Consider the following 14,754-nt stretch of genomic DNA (forward strand, 5'->3'; position numbering starts at 1 on the left):
GGTGTCACCAACTGGGGAAACATTTGGTCATGGTGGCCTAAATTAATGACATTTAGATATTCACATAAGCATTGAGACTTTCCAGGCCATGGCTGGTGTAGCAGACACTTGTCGGTGTCCTGCATTTCCCGCTCAGAATGGCCTCTTAGACACCAAATGCTACTTACTGCAAACATCCATGATGCTCCCTAAAGGTGTTGAGTTTTTGTTTTTTGGTTTTTGTCTCAGGAGCGCACTAGATCTGCATGTTGGGCTAGCTGGAAGTGCCAAGGAATGACTATATCCCCCAGGAGCAGCCCTTGGCGAGTGATGGATGGGGGGGGTGAATAAACACCCCAATTGCCTAGCCTCTCAGTTGGGGTGACTCTGAGGTCTCCTCAGTGGAATTGAGCTTCAGTTGCCCACAGTGGTAACTTGTTTGATAAATTGGCTTCCTTGCTTTCCTTGTCTCACCACTTCACTCCTCTACTGGTGTTGTCTGGGATCTTCTCCCAAATAAATTATTTTCAGTTAATCCTTGCCTTAGTGTCTGTTTGTGGGGAAACCCAAGCTAAGACAACTAGCTAGTTGGGTTCACCAAAACCCAACAGCCTCCTTTCTTCACTCCCTTCGCCCTGTTCATCGCCATCGTTGGTAATGTTTCAAAGAACATGATTGATGATGATCATGAAGTTGCCATTGTGGCTGTAGCACTGCAGTAGCGTGTTGTTTATGGGGGGAGAGCCCTAACTTCTGCCTGGAAACCTGGTAAGACAGAAACCAGCGTTTAAGGAGGTAGCCAGTTCAGTAACAGGGCCCTGGAAAACTTTGGATGCTGCTAAAATCTCTGCCAGGGAGGCACATATTCAGGAGGTTCATGTTGGTGAGCAATAAGTGCTTGCTGATTGTGTCTATAAGAGATGAATAATTGACTCACATTCATGTTGTTCCTTAGTTCTGAGTGCTTAAGGGTCAAGGTCAAGCCCCTGCCCCCTTTATTTGATCTCAGGTGCCTCCCAATGGGCCCAGCAAACTTAATCATAGTTGTAGGCTCTTGTCTCTATGGAGAAATTTCAAGACTGCTAGAAAGGTTCCTCCCCCCATGACCAGTATCTGAAATGTCTCAATTATGGTTTCATTTCTTTGTCATAGCTTTATTACTGGCTGGATTATCTTTATTATACCAATAAAGGAACATAATACTTCAGCCTTATCAGTCATGCACCTCAATGAGAATGAGTTTATCAGCTTCTTTCTGGAAAACCCAATTTTGATGGGAGAAACCTAATTCTGACTGTCCAAGAGGGGTTGGGGGAGCTGGGGGGGGGGGTAGGAAAAAATAATATTAGACACAGAAAGAAGGTACATTTAGATTTTTTTCCTGAAACTGATAACTCAGCCAAGTCACAAGGGAATGTGTTTGATGATTTTAGAGGCATAGGAGAAGTTCTGCCCACATTTGGAGCACCTTCCCTAAGTACCTGCAGTACTCAAACTTGCGAACAATGCTATATTTTATTTTTTTTACCATGTCCTCACTGTGCTAAGAGTTCCAGTCCTGTCTCTTCCTTCCCCTGCTGTCCTGCAACCAAGCTATGCAGATTACAGCATCCCCTTGTGGCCAGCTGAGTAACTCTCATCGTGTGTTTTCCTCACAGCTTCCTCAGTTTTCTCTGTTTCTTTCACTCTTCTGTTATAGCGAACCAATCTTTCCTTTGGATCTACACGAACTTTTGAGTCTTCTCTGCTTTGACTCTTGCCTAGTTACCTCAAAAGGCTCTTTGCTTTCTCTCTCCCTCTTATCCTACCCTCATCCTCTCCGCTTCCACTTCTTCCATGTTTTTGTGAGTGAGAAAATGACCTTCATCACCACTGAAAAGTAGGAGAGGATAGCTACTTAAGCTCTTGTGCAAAGGAGAAGGAAAACCGAAGGCTATGAAGTGAAATTATGTGCGGTCAATCAGCACTAACTTCAGAACTCTTAAAAGTGCTCATGAGTTCATATTCAAGATACAAAAGGTTCTGGCCACCTTTTCTTTCTCCCCCAGCCTTTCAGTCTGAATAAAAATAGATCTTTGTATTTATTGTCTTCCCACTGGATTAATGTCTAATATTGAGAGAGCATTGTTTCCTATTTTCACTTCAAATGCTCATTTTCAGCTATGTTGGGTGTTAGGTGGGTTTTTGTGGGCTGACCTGGAAACCTTGCCATCAGGTGTAACACCAATCCTATGGTAAGTGCCTTCTTAGTTCCTAGTAGCTGATTTTTAAATGAATCTTTGAATAAACAGGGTTGCGAATGTATAAACCCCTTCAGGTGCAAAGGGAGCATGGTGATACTACTCAAGATGCTCACAAGAAATATGGCAGGTGGATCTGATGATGCCAATGATGCCAATGACACATGATGATGAAGCACTGACAACGAATGATGGTGAAGATGAAGACTGCATCGACAGTGGTGACAACGATGATGCTAATGACGTTGATGATGGTACCAGTGATGATGACGACATTGATAATTACCATGATTTACTGAGCACTTTCTGTGTGTCAGGCACTGTGCCAAGTACTTTACTTAGCTTATCTCCTTTAATCATTACAACCACCCAATGTGACAGGTCTTTTTTTAATCCTCATTTTACACACAGGAGAAACTGTGCTGAGAACTACTTGCCCCAGGTCACACAGCTAGCAAATTAGGCAGAGGTGAAGTTTGAACGTAGGCCGTCTAAGTTCAAAGCTTATACTCCTACCACTCTCATAGGGGCCCATGCCCAGGGTGAGGCTGGCACTGTCTCCATGGCAAAGGGTGGCAAGTGATTCACATGCATTAGAAAAAGGGGAAATGAACTCCAGTTCTTTATACTTCAGAACTCTGCACCCCTTCCTTCCAGTGACCCCTCAGAGGGTCTATTTCTGGCACACTGGTCTCTGGAAATGTCCTGCTAATGACACAGGATTATAAACAGTCTTTTTCCCCAGAACAAAAATTTAACCTTTGTATCTCAATCTAATTAGAAGTATTTTCTCTTCCAGAGGCAGGTTTTTCCTCCTCTTTATTCCAAATTTAAGAGGTTTCTTTGTTGTCAGAAAAATGTCCAAAAATCATAGCTCTTTAAGATGATAGACCTTGGCCCAAGACCTTAAACGTGACCTGAGCTCCTGCATGAGATGGCTGCTCCAGCAGCAGCACCTGAGGGTGCTTGGGGTTCTGGGTGTCCAACCGAACTGTAGGGCATTGGCCCAATGCAGGGATGGGCGCTTTCTGACTCTCACAGTCCCCTGTCCAGGTGAGTGTCCCCTACCACCACCAGCAGCTCTTTATGATTTTTCTTCTGTGATGCTGAGGTTCGCCAAGACCTGAGAAGGCAGTTCATTCCTGTTAGTATCAGAGCAGCCATCTCTAGAAAATAGACATTTGTTGAGATCCTTGCATGAACATCACCCCTTCCAGCTGTCTAGGGACTGGCATTCTTTCCTTAGAGACTTACTCCTATCCTCTGCAGGAAATGTGAGCCTTGAAGGAGCCCTGTTAAAAGCAGGTAATCCTGGGATAATATGGATTTGGTTAATATCTTGAGAATGGAGCCCAGAGAGATGGCAATCTGCCTACAAAGAAGGGGTATCAGGTTGGAGGAATAGGATACATGCCTGGCACATAGTAGGTGCCCACATCATTTTTGAAAGAATGAATAAAAATTAATGGATACAAATCTAGTTCCATACTCCAGCCCTGCAGTCAGCCCGTGTGGGCCCCCAACCCATCATAGATCCTTTGTGGGCAGGCTGAAGGTAATAGAGGCTGGAAAACCAGGTCTGGGAGCTGGTGGTGTCCTCCCTCCAATTCCTCCTTGGTCCTCCCACTTGCCCGTCCTTTGGGGCCCACAGCAATTCCTCCTCCACAGCTCCCGGGAGGCTAGGTTTGACACCTCCCCAGCAGGCACCACTGGCTCCAAGGAGCCTGAGTGAGAGTAGGGCAGTCCCCCATGTTACAAAAGAGGAAACTGAGTCCCAGATGTATAAAACAACATTCCAACAGTCATGAAAAGTTCATGTGTGTCCTGAATCTCTTTGTTTCAGTGACTTATCTATTAGATATCACTGAGTCAAGACATGGGGAGGGGGTTCTTCTTTTTTTTTTTTTAGCAAGCTCCTCACCTATCAAACTTTTTGACATTTTGTTGGTTGAATCAAACCATCCCACATACTTTGGCATTAGATGCTGGTTCCAATAAAGATGTTCTAATCCTGGGTGACTGACTGTGCTAACTCTATAGCTTGTGTGTTAGACTCAAGTGCTCCTCAACATCTTTTGAAATGTGAAACAGAGGCAACAGGTGGGGTAATGTGCCTTTAAGGAAGGAGCATGGGTCTGGGAGTCAGTGTACTCTATGCTGTGTGAACTTGAGCAAGTCACTTCACCTCTGAGCCTCAGGTTCCTGCTCTTGAAAACAAGCGGGTGGGGCGGGGCATGGTGGCTCATGCCTGTAATCCCAGCACTTTGAGAAGTCGAGGTGGGAGGATTACTTGAGGCCAAGAGTTCAAGACTAGCCTGAGTACTATAGTGAGATTCCAGTCTCAACAAAAATAAAAGTAAAAATGAAGTGGGCATTGTGGCACATACCTGTAGTCCCAGCTACTCAGGAGGCTGAGGCAGGAGGGTGCTTGAGCCTGGGAGGTTGAGGGTGCAGTAAGTAATGATTGCACCACTGTACTCCAGCCTGGGCAACAGAGTGAGACTCTCCCCCAAAAAACACAAAATCCCAGAAGGGTGGGCTGGGCCAGTGACACTGAGGAATTGTTCAGGCAGGGCACCCTGGAAGTCTCCCTGGGCCCTGAGAGCTTCATTTCTCCTGCTGAGTTGCATTTTCATTCTCACACTCCTATTAGAAAAAAAAAAAAAAGTGAACACTCCCCTTAACACACACACATGCATGCACACATATAATTAGATTTACATGCCTTCCTATATTTATTACATACACTATAAAATAAAAAACAGGAATTAAAAAAAAGAGAGATGATAAAACAAACATAAATAAGTTTTATGATACCTCAGGGCATGACCTTACCTCCTCTCCCTGGGAAGACCTTGGGCTCTCCTGCTGTTTATGGCCAGTTTCTGATGCTTGGCTCCACTTCTCCTATTTTTCACAAATATCAGATCAGAGATAATATTTGTACTCTGTCCTCCCTAACAGATCTTCCCCATAGCCACTGTCCGTCCTCATGAAGTTTAGTCCCAGTTGCAATGTTTGTGGTCACTACTGTTTTCATAAATGAATTAGTGTTTCAGGGAACTCGTCTCTAAAGCTAATCTGGGCATTCATATTCCCTTCAGAGGGCTGTGTAGACCTCTGGATGTAAAAGGCAATCGACCATAAGGCAGGTGACTATTTTGTGTATTCTTCATATTTTAACCAATTTGAGACTACATTCATGTGGTAATTATGTTCACAGCTTTGGTTAAAAGGCCCTGTGCTGATGTTTAAACCTTAGAAAATTTAATCACTGGGGCAAGTAATTGACAATTATTATACCCTATGGGAGAGAAAGACCAGTTGTTACCCAGTTGGAATTACTTCTTAGATATTTAGTGCATCTCAAGTCCCGAATGGTAAAACCATGTACGTATAGAATTAAATGATGAAAGTTATGCTTTTCTTACTTGGCTCATAGAGAGTAGCTGGTGATTTTTATGTAGAATTAGGTGAGTCATTGAAGATTTGATTTAAGTACTGGATGGAAAGCACAAAATAGACTCAGAATAGGGCACTGATGGAAGGGGCAAGATTCTTAGCAGAGGTCTCTGGGAAGTCAGCCTTGCAAGAGGAAGAGCCATCTGACGTCTTCCTGGGGGTGGGGGCACATAGGGAGACACTGCGGCAGCTGGGGGGAAGAGGCGGGAGTTTGGTGTGTTGATAGCCTCAGTCTTTTCTGGGAAGTAAGAAGGAAGATGGGCCATTGAGAAGGTCAGCAGACCAGCAGTTGTGTGTTCTGGCCTTTGGATTAAGGGTCCACAGCCTCATTGTACATTAGAATCACCTGCTGCATCCTAGAATAATTAAATCTCAGTCTTAGGGGTAGGACCTAGGCGTGGTTTTGTTTTTTTTTTTAAGCTCCAGATTACTCCAATGAATAGCAAAATCTGAGAACCAGTGGTAGACCAGCGCTTCTCAGACTTCAATGTGCATACACATCTCCTGGGGCTCTGTTTGAAGGCAGATTCTGATTCAGTGGGTCCGGGCTGTGGCCTGAGATTTGTATTTCTAACAAGATCCTGGGTGCTGCTGCTGCTCCAAGGACCCCACTTTGAGCAACAAGGCATCCAGGGTATTCAATCTTTTGGCTTCCCTGGGCCACATTGGAAGAAGAATTGTCTTGGACCACACCTAAAATACACTAATGATAGCTGATGAGCTAAAAAAAAAAAAAAAAAAAAAAAAAAAATACAAAAAAAATTTCGTATTTAATAATGCCTTAAGAAAGTTTACAAATGTGTGTTGGGCCGCATTCAGAGCTGTCTGGGCCACATGTGACCCTTAGGCGGTGAGTTGGACAAGCTTGGGTACTTTGACTAGAAATAATTGGAGCTGCCTCCATGCTCCATAGAAACCAAAGCTGTTGATATTTTACAGTTGGAAAACATATCTTGAGAGGATTTTCAGCATATATTTTAAGATGTGATTGTTGTAGGGGAAGAAACTTACCTTGATAGATGGCTTAATTTAAAAAGCAAAATACTTGACCTCTCAGATAATTTAGGCTATTCTCCAAGTCCTAAAATCCACCTATTTGTGGTTGTGGGCATTTAACACTGACCTATCGGAGTCTCCCATGGCTGGTGAAGGTGGGTGGCTGCCATGTTCTCCCACCATGTCACCTGCGGGTCTGACCCTCTGCTCTTCCCAAAACAGATCCTGGTGACCTCTGTAAGAAGTGGCCTTGTGTAAGTTTCAGTCAGCCTTTTTGAGTTGCAGCTTACTCATCAGTAAAACGGGTCAGCAAGAGTCTTGAGGAGATGTCAGCTTTAATGTCCCTGCCCACCTTGACACACCATGAGTGTATAAATGGTGTGCCTGTGACAAGAGGATGAGGATGAGAAACCAGGCTCAGGAAGGCTTATGTGTTCATTTGTGCACCAATTCATTCAGAATATATTTCCTAAGCACCTACTAGTGCCAGATATGAGGTGGGAGACTATCCCCTTCTCCTGGAGAAACAAGTAAATAAGAAATCCCAGTATGGGCTGGGCAGAGTCAGGACTAGATAAAGTCAAGTTGGGGTCCTTTGGGAGCCCAATGAGGGTGGGGGTTGATCTCAGAAGAAGCAACTTTAGAGCTGAACCCCTTAAGTCGGACAGATGAGCAGGAGTTGGCTGGGTGAAGGCTGAGGTGGGAGAGAGCTCCAGGCTAATGGTCAGACCCTAGGGAGACCGGCCTCTGGAATAATTAGATCTTTGCAATAATTAGATGAGGGGTTCAGAGAACAGTTCTGTGACCCCATGATATGGTTTGGCTCTGTATCCCTATCCAAATATCATGTCAAATTGTAATCTCCAGTGTTGGCGGTAGGGGCCTAGTGGAGGTGATTGGACCATAGGACTTCCCTCTTGCTGTTCTTACAATAGAGTTTTCATGAAATCTGCTTGTTTAAAAGTGTATGGCACCTCCCCCCCCGCCACCTCTTGCCAGCCACATGAAGATGTGCCTCCTTCCCCTTCACCTTCTGCCATGATCGTTAGTTTTCTGATCCCCAGAAGCAGAAGCCTGTATGCCCACAGAACCATGAGCCCATTAAACCTCTTTTCTTAATATAATAAATTACCCAGTCTCAAGTATGTCTTCATAGGAGTGTGAGAACAGATTATATGTCCCCAAAAGTCTGCAAGCAGAGCTACTCTCCCAGTCCCTCCCCACCTCTTCATCTGTCCTGGGCCCTGAGTCTTTTCCCCACTGTCTCCATACAGGAGGCACATGGGCTACACGGGGTTGAGGCCCTAGCAACTGGCTGCAGACCAAGACAGTGAGGTCTCCAGCAACTTGCAAATCCAGGTTGCTCACTTCCTACCCAGCCACACTGCCGCGGTTTAGTGACCTCCACTCCCACACCCCCAGGGATAATAGGGGCAGGCGGAATGGATGGGTGCCCTCATTTAAACCTATGTGAAAATGTTTTGCAAAACCCAAACAAAATGTTCCTTGTCGCCTCTGAAGAAATTCATGCCTCCTGGGCTTGAGCATCAGCTGGCTCCTGTGATGTTCCTTGATTTGAAGCGGTCCCCCACCCACCTTAGGCCCAGGCTAATCAGCAGCTTGGCTGAGTGGGGAGATGGGCCTCTACCTTCTCTCCCGTCATTATCTGACTACTTGGCTTGTCCTCAGGGACACAGATTCACCCTTTGAACCCTCGATTCATGAGCTGGTTTTGTATTCTTAGGGCATCGCTGAGGCTTCCAGTACTAGCCCCTGCAGCAGCAACACCCACTATGCTCCCACTAGATGCACCCAGACCACCTCAGCTGCTGACTCAGAGTCAGAGGAGGGTGCTTGCTGGCAGGTTGAACAGCAAGAGGAGGAGATGTAGAGAGAAAGACAGAACGAGACTTTCTGGGAGATGAGAGGGTGCATGATGAAGGCCAAGTTCATGTTCCTTTGCCTGGGTGTCCCAGGGCCAGCACCATACTTGGCAGGGACTAGGCGGAGGCAGGCAAGTCTGTCTCAGGGCCAGCAGCTCTCTAGGGAAAAGCCCAGGGCTACTCTCAGGCCTGCTTTGGCTGAGGAGTCAGGCAGATCTGGAGCTATCGTATTGAAGGAGGTGGAAGTGAGGTTTGGGCCAGGGGTTTTCCTGCCCTGAGACCCTGCATACTGCTCCCTCCACCCACACCTTAGCCTGTCCTCTGTCCTTCATCTCACTGGGCCTCAGCCTTGTTCCCAGAGACTTGAGTCACAGCAGGGGATGCAAGGGCCTGTCTATAGCTCATTGGTGCTGAGATGCCCTCCAACCCATGTGACACCTGTCTCTGGAAGGCAGGCTGGGGATAGATGGGTAACCAGAAGTAGGCTGAGAGGATGGAGGCCCCTCAAGTCTTCCAGTAACAGAACCATAGCCACTTTGGGCTGCAGTCCCCAAGGACAGGAGGAACTCCAGTGACCAGAGGGACAGATGAGGCCCCTTGTGGGATAAAAAAGAACAATAGTCCAATGACTTTACTAGGAAGGACCTGGCCTCCACTTTGAAGAAATGTGATGCTCACGTACTGTTTCCTGCATGCATCTGCAGGCACATGCACTCGGTGTTGAAGGAGAGGCTGTGGGGACTGCTTTTGCCAGGAAACAAAATGCATGGAGGGGCGTGGCCTTCACAGCTCTCACGGTCGAAGGGAAGCCTGGGAAGCCCAGCCTTTATGTACCTTTAGGCTAGTTATTTAATCTCCCTGCAGAATCAGTTTTTCCACCAACAAAATTGGCATAATTATAAGACCCCTCTGGCTGGGTTGTTCTCAACAGAGGGCCTGGCAAATGGCAGATACTCAATGAGTTGTAGCTCTTGCTATCTGTGGGAGGAACAGGGGCCTGAGGGAGGTCGCCTGCCCTGACAAAACACTCTTTTCACTTTTCTGAGCAGGACTGTTCTGGAATGTTAGCAGGCCTAGACCAAGGCCAGGCAGGGAAGGGATTGAGGTTTCACAGGAAATGATGAGAGCTGATACCTAAGCTGAAGGTGTGTGCAAGGAGCAGGTGGAGGAGGCATCCAGAAGTTTGCCTTCTTTCCTTTGGGAGGGGATTGAGAGAAGCAGACAGGGAGGCAGAGAAACTGCCATTTATGCAAGGGTGGACAGATGCAGCTGTTATGAGAAAGATGTCTCACAGCTGGATAATCCTAATCCCACAGAAAGACCAAATGTGGCACAGAACATGTATTGACTTCTGTAGCTGCCATTGTCCTCACCAGTCCCACTGCAGCTTCCCTTCAGCCTTTCCTTACCATTCCCCAAGGGTTCTGGCCACTGTGAGGGACAAGGATCTGGCCTTAGGTTCTCAGGGCCTTCTTGGGGCAGCATACAAGTGGTGAACAAATATTTGTCCTGCTGATTTGGATGCCTCTCCTGGTATAACATTGATGCCTTTGCATGCTAGCAAATCTCTGATCAAACACATGTTGGCTCCACTAGACTATAATGTCCATGAAAGCAAGAACCTTGTCTGTTTCACTCAGGATGAGTGAATGAATGAATTCATACATGCATGTATGACTGAATGGTGTATTAGAGGCCAGGTGCAGTGGCTCACACCTGTAATCCCAGCACTTGGGAGGCTGAAGCAGGAGGATCACTTGCGGCCAGGAGTTCAAGATGACCCCAGACAACATGGTGAAACCCCATCTCTACTAAAAACACAAAAATTAGCCGGGCATGGTGGTGTGCGCCTGTAGTCCCAGCTACTCGGGAGACTAAGGCAGAAGAACCACTTGAATCCAGGAGGCGGAGGTTGCAGTGAGCCAAGATGGCACCACTGCGCTCCAGCCTGGGCTGCAGAGCAGGAGTTCTTCTCACATAAATAAATAAATAAATAAATAAATAAATAATTTAAAAAAGCATCTTAGAGGCATGGCATCTTCTGAGCTGAATCAGGATTCACTCATAAAGAACCAGATCCTTCAGCTAGGGCAAGCCCCCTCAGCCTCCATGGGGCCAGGCTGCCTCCCAACTCTGTCCCAAGGGGGTTACTGGCCAGCATGCTGGGTCACCTCATGGCTTCCAGAGGTAGACATGCTCTGGATCCTGCCAAAAGTGTGGCCCACCAGTCATTCTCCACAAAGTTGTTTGCACAGCATCTTTTCCCTCCCCGCCTCTCCTCCTGCCTCAGAGAAACTCCTTGTTCTGTGCATTTGACACATTCTGATTGCCTGGAAATACCACAGAGTTGTTCATTTGTTAAAGCTGCCTTACTGTAGTGAGACATCATTTGTTTCTTTCTTTCTTTCTTTCTTTGAAATGGAGTCTTGCTCTGTCACCCAGGCTGGAGTGCAGTGACGTGATCTTGGCTCACTGCAACCTCCGCCTTCTGAGTTCAAGCCATTCTCCTGCCTCAGCCTCCCGAGTAGAGTAGCTGGGGCTATGGGTGTGTGACATCACGCCCAGCTAATTTTTGTGTTTTTAGTAGAGATGGGGTTTCATCATGTTGGCCAGGCTGGTCTCGAACTCCTGACCTCAAATGATCTGCCCACCTCAGCCTCCCAAAGTGTTGGGATTACAGGCATGAGCCACCACACCCGGCCTCGTTTGTTTATTTCTAACCCCACGGTGTGCTGGGCTGCCTCTCTTTCTTGTTTTGGAGGTTGTGTTGGTAATTTTGGGGTGGAGAGAGGAGGATGAGCTGACCACAGGACTAAAGTCTAGGCATTTGGGATAGGTGAGGTCAAAAATCTCAGTTGCCCAAGGCCTGCCCAGTGAAACTGAGGATTATTGAATTATTATTGAGCCCAACCAGACTCCAAGGCTGCTCAGATCCCTAAGTTAGACATGGTGCCTGCCTTCTCCATGGTAACAAGGCAAAATATGGACAGGTTTCCATGGAGAGTCCTATCACATCTGCAGCCCTGCTTCCTCCAGGAAGCACATGCGCTAGGTGCCTTTGGCCTCTCAAGAGGTGGCCGGAGGTCTGTGGGAGGTGCCAAGGACATTGAGAAAGTGTGCCTGACCTTTGAGGATTTTCGTTTCCAACAAGTGTTCCATCTCCCCAGCCCTAGGTTCATCAATGCCCTCTTCCTCTTGGCAGCTAGATATTAGGAGAGGCCACAGATCAGATAGATGAACTGATTGGGGAAATGACAGTGGACCCAATGACCATTTATGCGAGTCATCATCCCATCTTCACCTTGCCCTGGGGAATGGATTTTGCTGTTATTGGGAGAAATGGGAATGTCGTTGGTCAGAGGGAGACAGAGAGACAACTGTAATGACCCTTGTGTAAATGGACTGCTCTCCTTATCAAACCTCTTTTGGAAGAATGATGCTACAGAGTATTTAAAATGCCATTTTCCGTAGTCATAGCATATTCAAATGTGACAAGGCGTTATTTTTTCCGTAAAGGAAAGTAAGTCTTCACTGCTTATTTGAATTTGAACAAGTCAAATTTCTGCATATCTTAACTGTGTGACATAGCAATGTGGACTGAAAGTTTGTTTTTGTTGAAGGCTAAACATATAAGCTGAGAATTAGGCTTAAAAAATGCCCAGTTTAATCTCACTTGGCTATTTACTGATTACATCGTCTGCATTTATAGCTTAATCAGCTGTTAAATTGGGGTTCTCCAAGCACAGATGATCATGTGGGTGTGTTTGCATATATTAGGAGATATCTATAACCTGAACATATACATAGAGAGATGGGTTAACTAAAATGTGAAAACTTTCTAAAGATGTGAGAGAGCTCTTAAGGCAATTATAAACAGTCTTTTCAGGAAGATTCATATTGTATGTTCTGTGTTGCAGGCCAAGTGGCATCAGAGCTGAGTGATGGACAACCTGCAGTCCCAGAACCTCTCCATGGACATGACTGACTCCCCTCCTGCCTTGGCTAATAACAGACTGGAGAATGGCATGGCTCAGCTGATCACCACTGAGGCCTGGAACATCAACTCCACTGACCTGGTAAAGAAGGCCCTGGTGACCGTGCCAGCCCCATCCATTCTGAACCCTCCTGCCGAGTCTCAGAGTGGTATGGCTCTGAAGGTGGCAGCCACTGTGTTGCAGCCCCTGTGCCTCGGGGAGAGCCCAGTGGTGATGCCCATTCACATGCAGGTGGAGGGAAGCTCCGCACCAGAGCTCAACCCCAATGGCAATGCCACCTACGTCATGACCACCCAGGGCCCTGTGCAACTGCCCGTGGTGCTGGAGCAGCACGTCTTTCAGCACCTCAACTCCCCTCTGGTCCTGCCGCAGGAGGCCCCATGCTCCTCCAATACCATCCACAACAACCTCTTCCAGGGAGCGGAGGACCCCGAGGCCCCGCCCCAGCTCCTGGACCTGAGGATCCCCAGCCAACCGCAGGAGCCCGCTTTGCCATTTGAAGCTGTGCTCCAGAATTTGTTTCCCTCTCAGGGCACTCTCGGGCCCCCACCTTGTCAGCCTCCTCCTGGCTATGCCCCTGTGCCCCCCCAGCCTTTAGCTCCCCTTGTCCCCCCTGGTCCCACCAGCCACCCTCTTGGTGCCATATCCTGTGATCGTCCCCTTGCCTGTGCCAGTCCCTATTCCCATCCCCATCCCAGTGCCTCAGAGTTCTGAATCCAAGTTCAGCTCCAGTTTCCCCAAGCCACCATCTTCCTTCGGCCTGCACCCCTTTAAAGGCACCCAGACCCCTCTGGAAAAAGATGAACTGAAGCCCTTTGACATCCTCCAGCCTAAGGAGTACTTCCAGCTCAGCCGCCACACGGTCATTAAGATGGGAAGTGAGAACGAGGCCCTGGATCTCTCCATGAAGTCAGTGCCCTGGCTCAAGGCTGGCGAAGTCAGTCCCCCAATCTTCCAGGAGGATGCAGCCCTAGACCTGTCAGTGGCAGCCCACCGGAAATCCGAGCCTCCCCCTGAGACACTGTATGACAGTGGTGCATCAGTGGACAGCTCAGGTCACACAGTGATGGAGAAACTTCCCAGTGGCATGGAAATTTCTTTTGCCCCTACCACATCCCATGAGGCCCCAGCCATGATGGATAGTCACATCAGCAGCAGTGATGCCGCCACCGAGATGCTCAGCCAGCCCAACCATGCCAGCAGCGAGGTCAAGACTGAAAATAACATTGAGATGGTGGGCGAGTCCCAGGCAGCCAAGGTCATTGTCTCAGTCGAAGATGCTGTGCCTACCATATTCTGTGGCAAGATCAAAGGCCTCTCGGGGGTGTCCACCAAAAACTTCTCCTTCAAAAGAGAAGACTCCGTGCTTCAGGGCTATGACATCAACAGCCAAGGGGAAGAGTCCATGGGAAATGCAGAGCCCCTTAGGAAACCCATCAAAAACCGGAGCATAAAGTTAAAGAAAGTGAACTCCCAGGAAATACACATGCTCCCAATCAAAAAACAACGTCTGGCCACCTTTTTTCCAAGAAAGTAAATAACGGCTTTTTAAAATTTGTATGATTATAATATGGGGAAAGGTGCATTGGTTTTATAAAAAGGCATTTAAAACAAATTATCTTTGTTAATTTTTTGGGGAGTAGTTGGGAAATGGAAAGGTGAATTGGCTCTAGAGGCCCTGTATGCTAGTATCATTTTCTTTTTAATTTTTGACTTTTCACAAATGAGTAAATAAGAGCAACCTATTTTTCAAGCGGATTGCACATTTTTTGCAGCTTTAATGGAATATTGGGTGAATTAGAGGGGTAAAAAAAAGCTATTTTCATTGCCACAAAGTGCTTTGATGATGTAATACCTAATAAAGGGTAGGATGAATATTTCACAATAAATGTTTGTTTGCACTAATTGGTTGCAGTATTCCATCATTTATAAAATTTACATTCCTTAACTGGCGTAATTTGGCCAAAACTCTTGCTTGTAAAAAGCTGTAAGTTATCCGTGATTAGAGACCTAAGCTTTTCAGGCATATTGGAAAATATTTCCCCATGCCCCAGTAAAAGGAGGGTTAGGAATATGGATGACCTGGAGCAAGTCATTTCCCACTTTGGCCTTGAGTTTTTTTTTATTTCATTTGTAAAATAAATAAATAGATAAATAAGTGGCAAAGAAAAGGGACAGGGAGGTGAGTTTCAAGTGCCC

General features: G+C 46.8%; 1 protein-coding gene across 1 annotated transcript in view; it reads left to right on the forward strand.

Moving 5' to 3' along the window:
• RAI2 (retinoic acid induced 2) overlaps positions 1-14,460 on the forward strand; it is a 61,157-nt gene extending 46,697 nt beyond the window's left edge. The window contains 2 exon segments of the mRNA XM_033200839.1: positions 12,478-13,154; positions 13,156-14,460. Coding sequence (XP_033056730.1) covers positions 12,502-13,154; positions 13,156-14,092 — 1,590 coding nt within the window. The 5' untranslated portion in view covers positions 12,478-12,501 and the 3' untranslated portion in view covers positions 14,093-14,460.
• The last annotated feature ends 294 nt before the right edge of the window (positions 14,461-14,754 follow it).

This window comes from Trachypithecus francoisi, unplaced genomic scaffold (genome assembly GCF_009764315.1).
Source record: "Trachypithecus francoisi isolate TF-2019V2 unplaced genomic scaffold, Tfra_2.0 Lachesis_group6, whole genome shotgun sequence".
In the NCBI taxonomy this organism is placed as follows: domain Eukaryota; kingdom Metazoa; phylum Chordata; class Mammalia; order Primates; family Cercopithecidae; genus Trachypithecus; species Trachypithecus francoisi.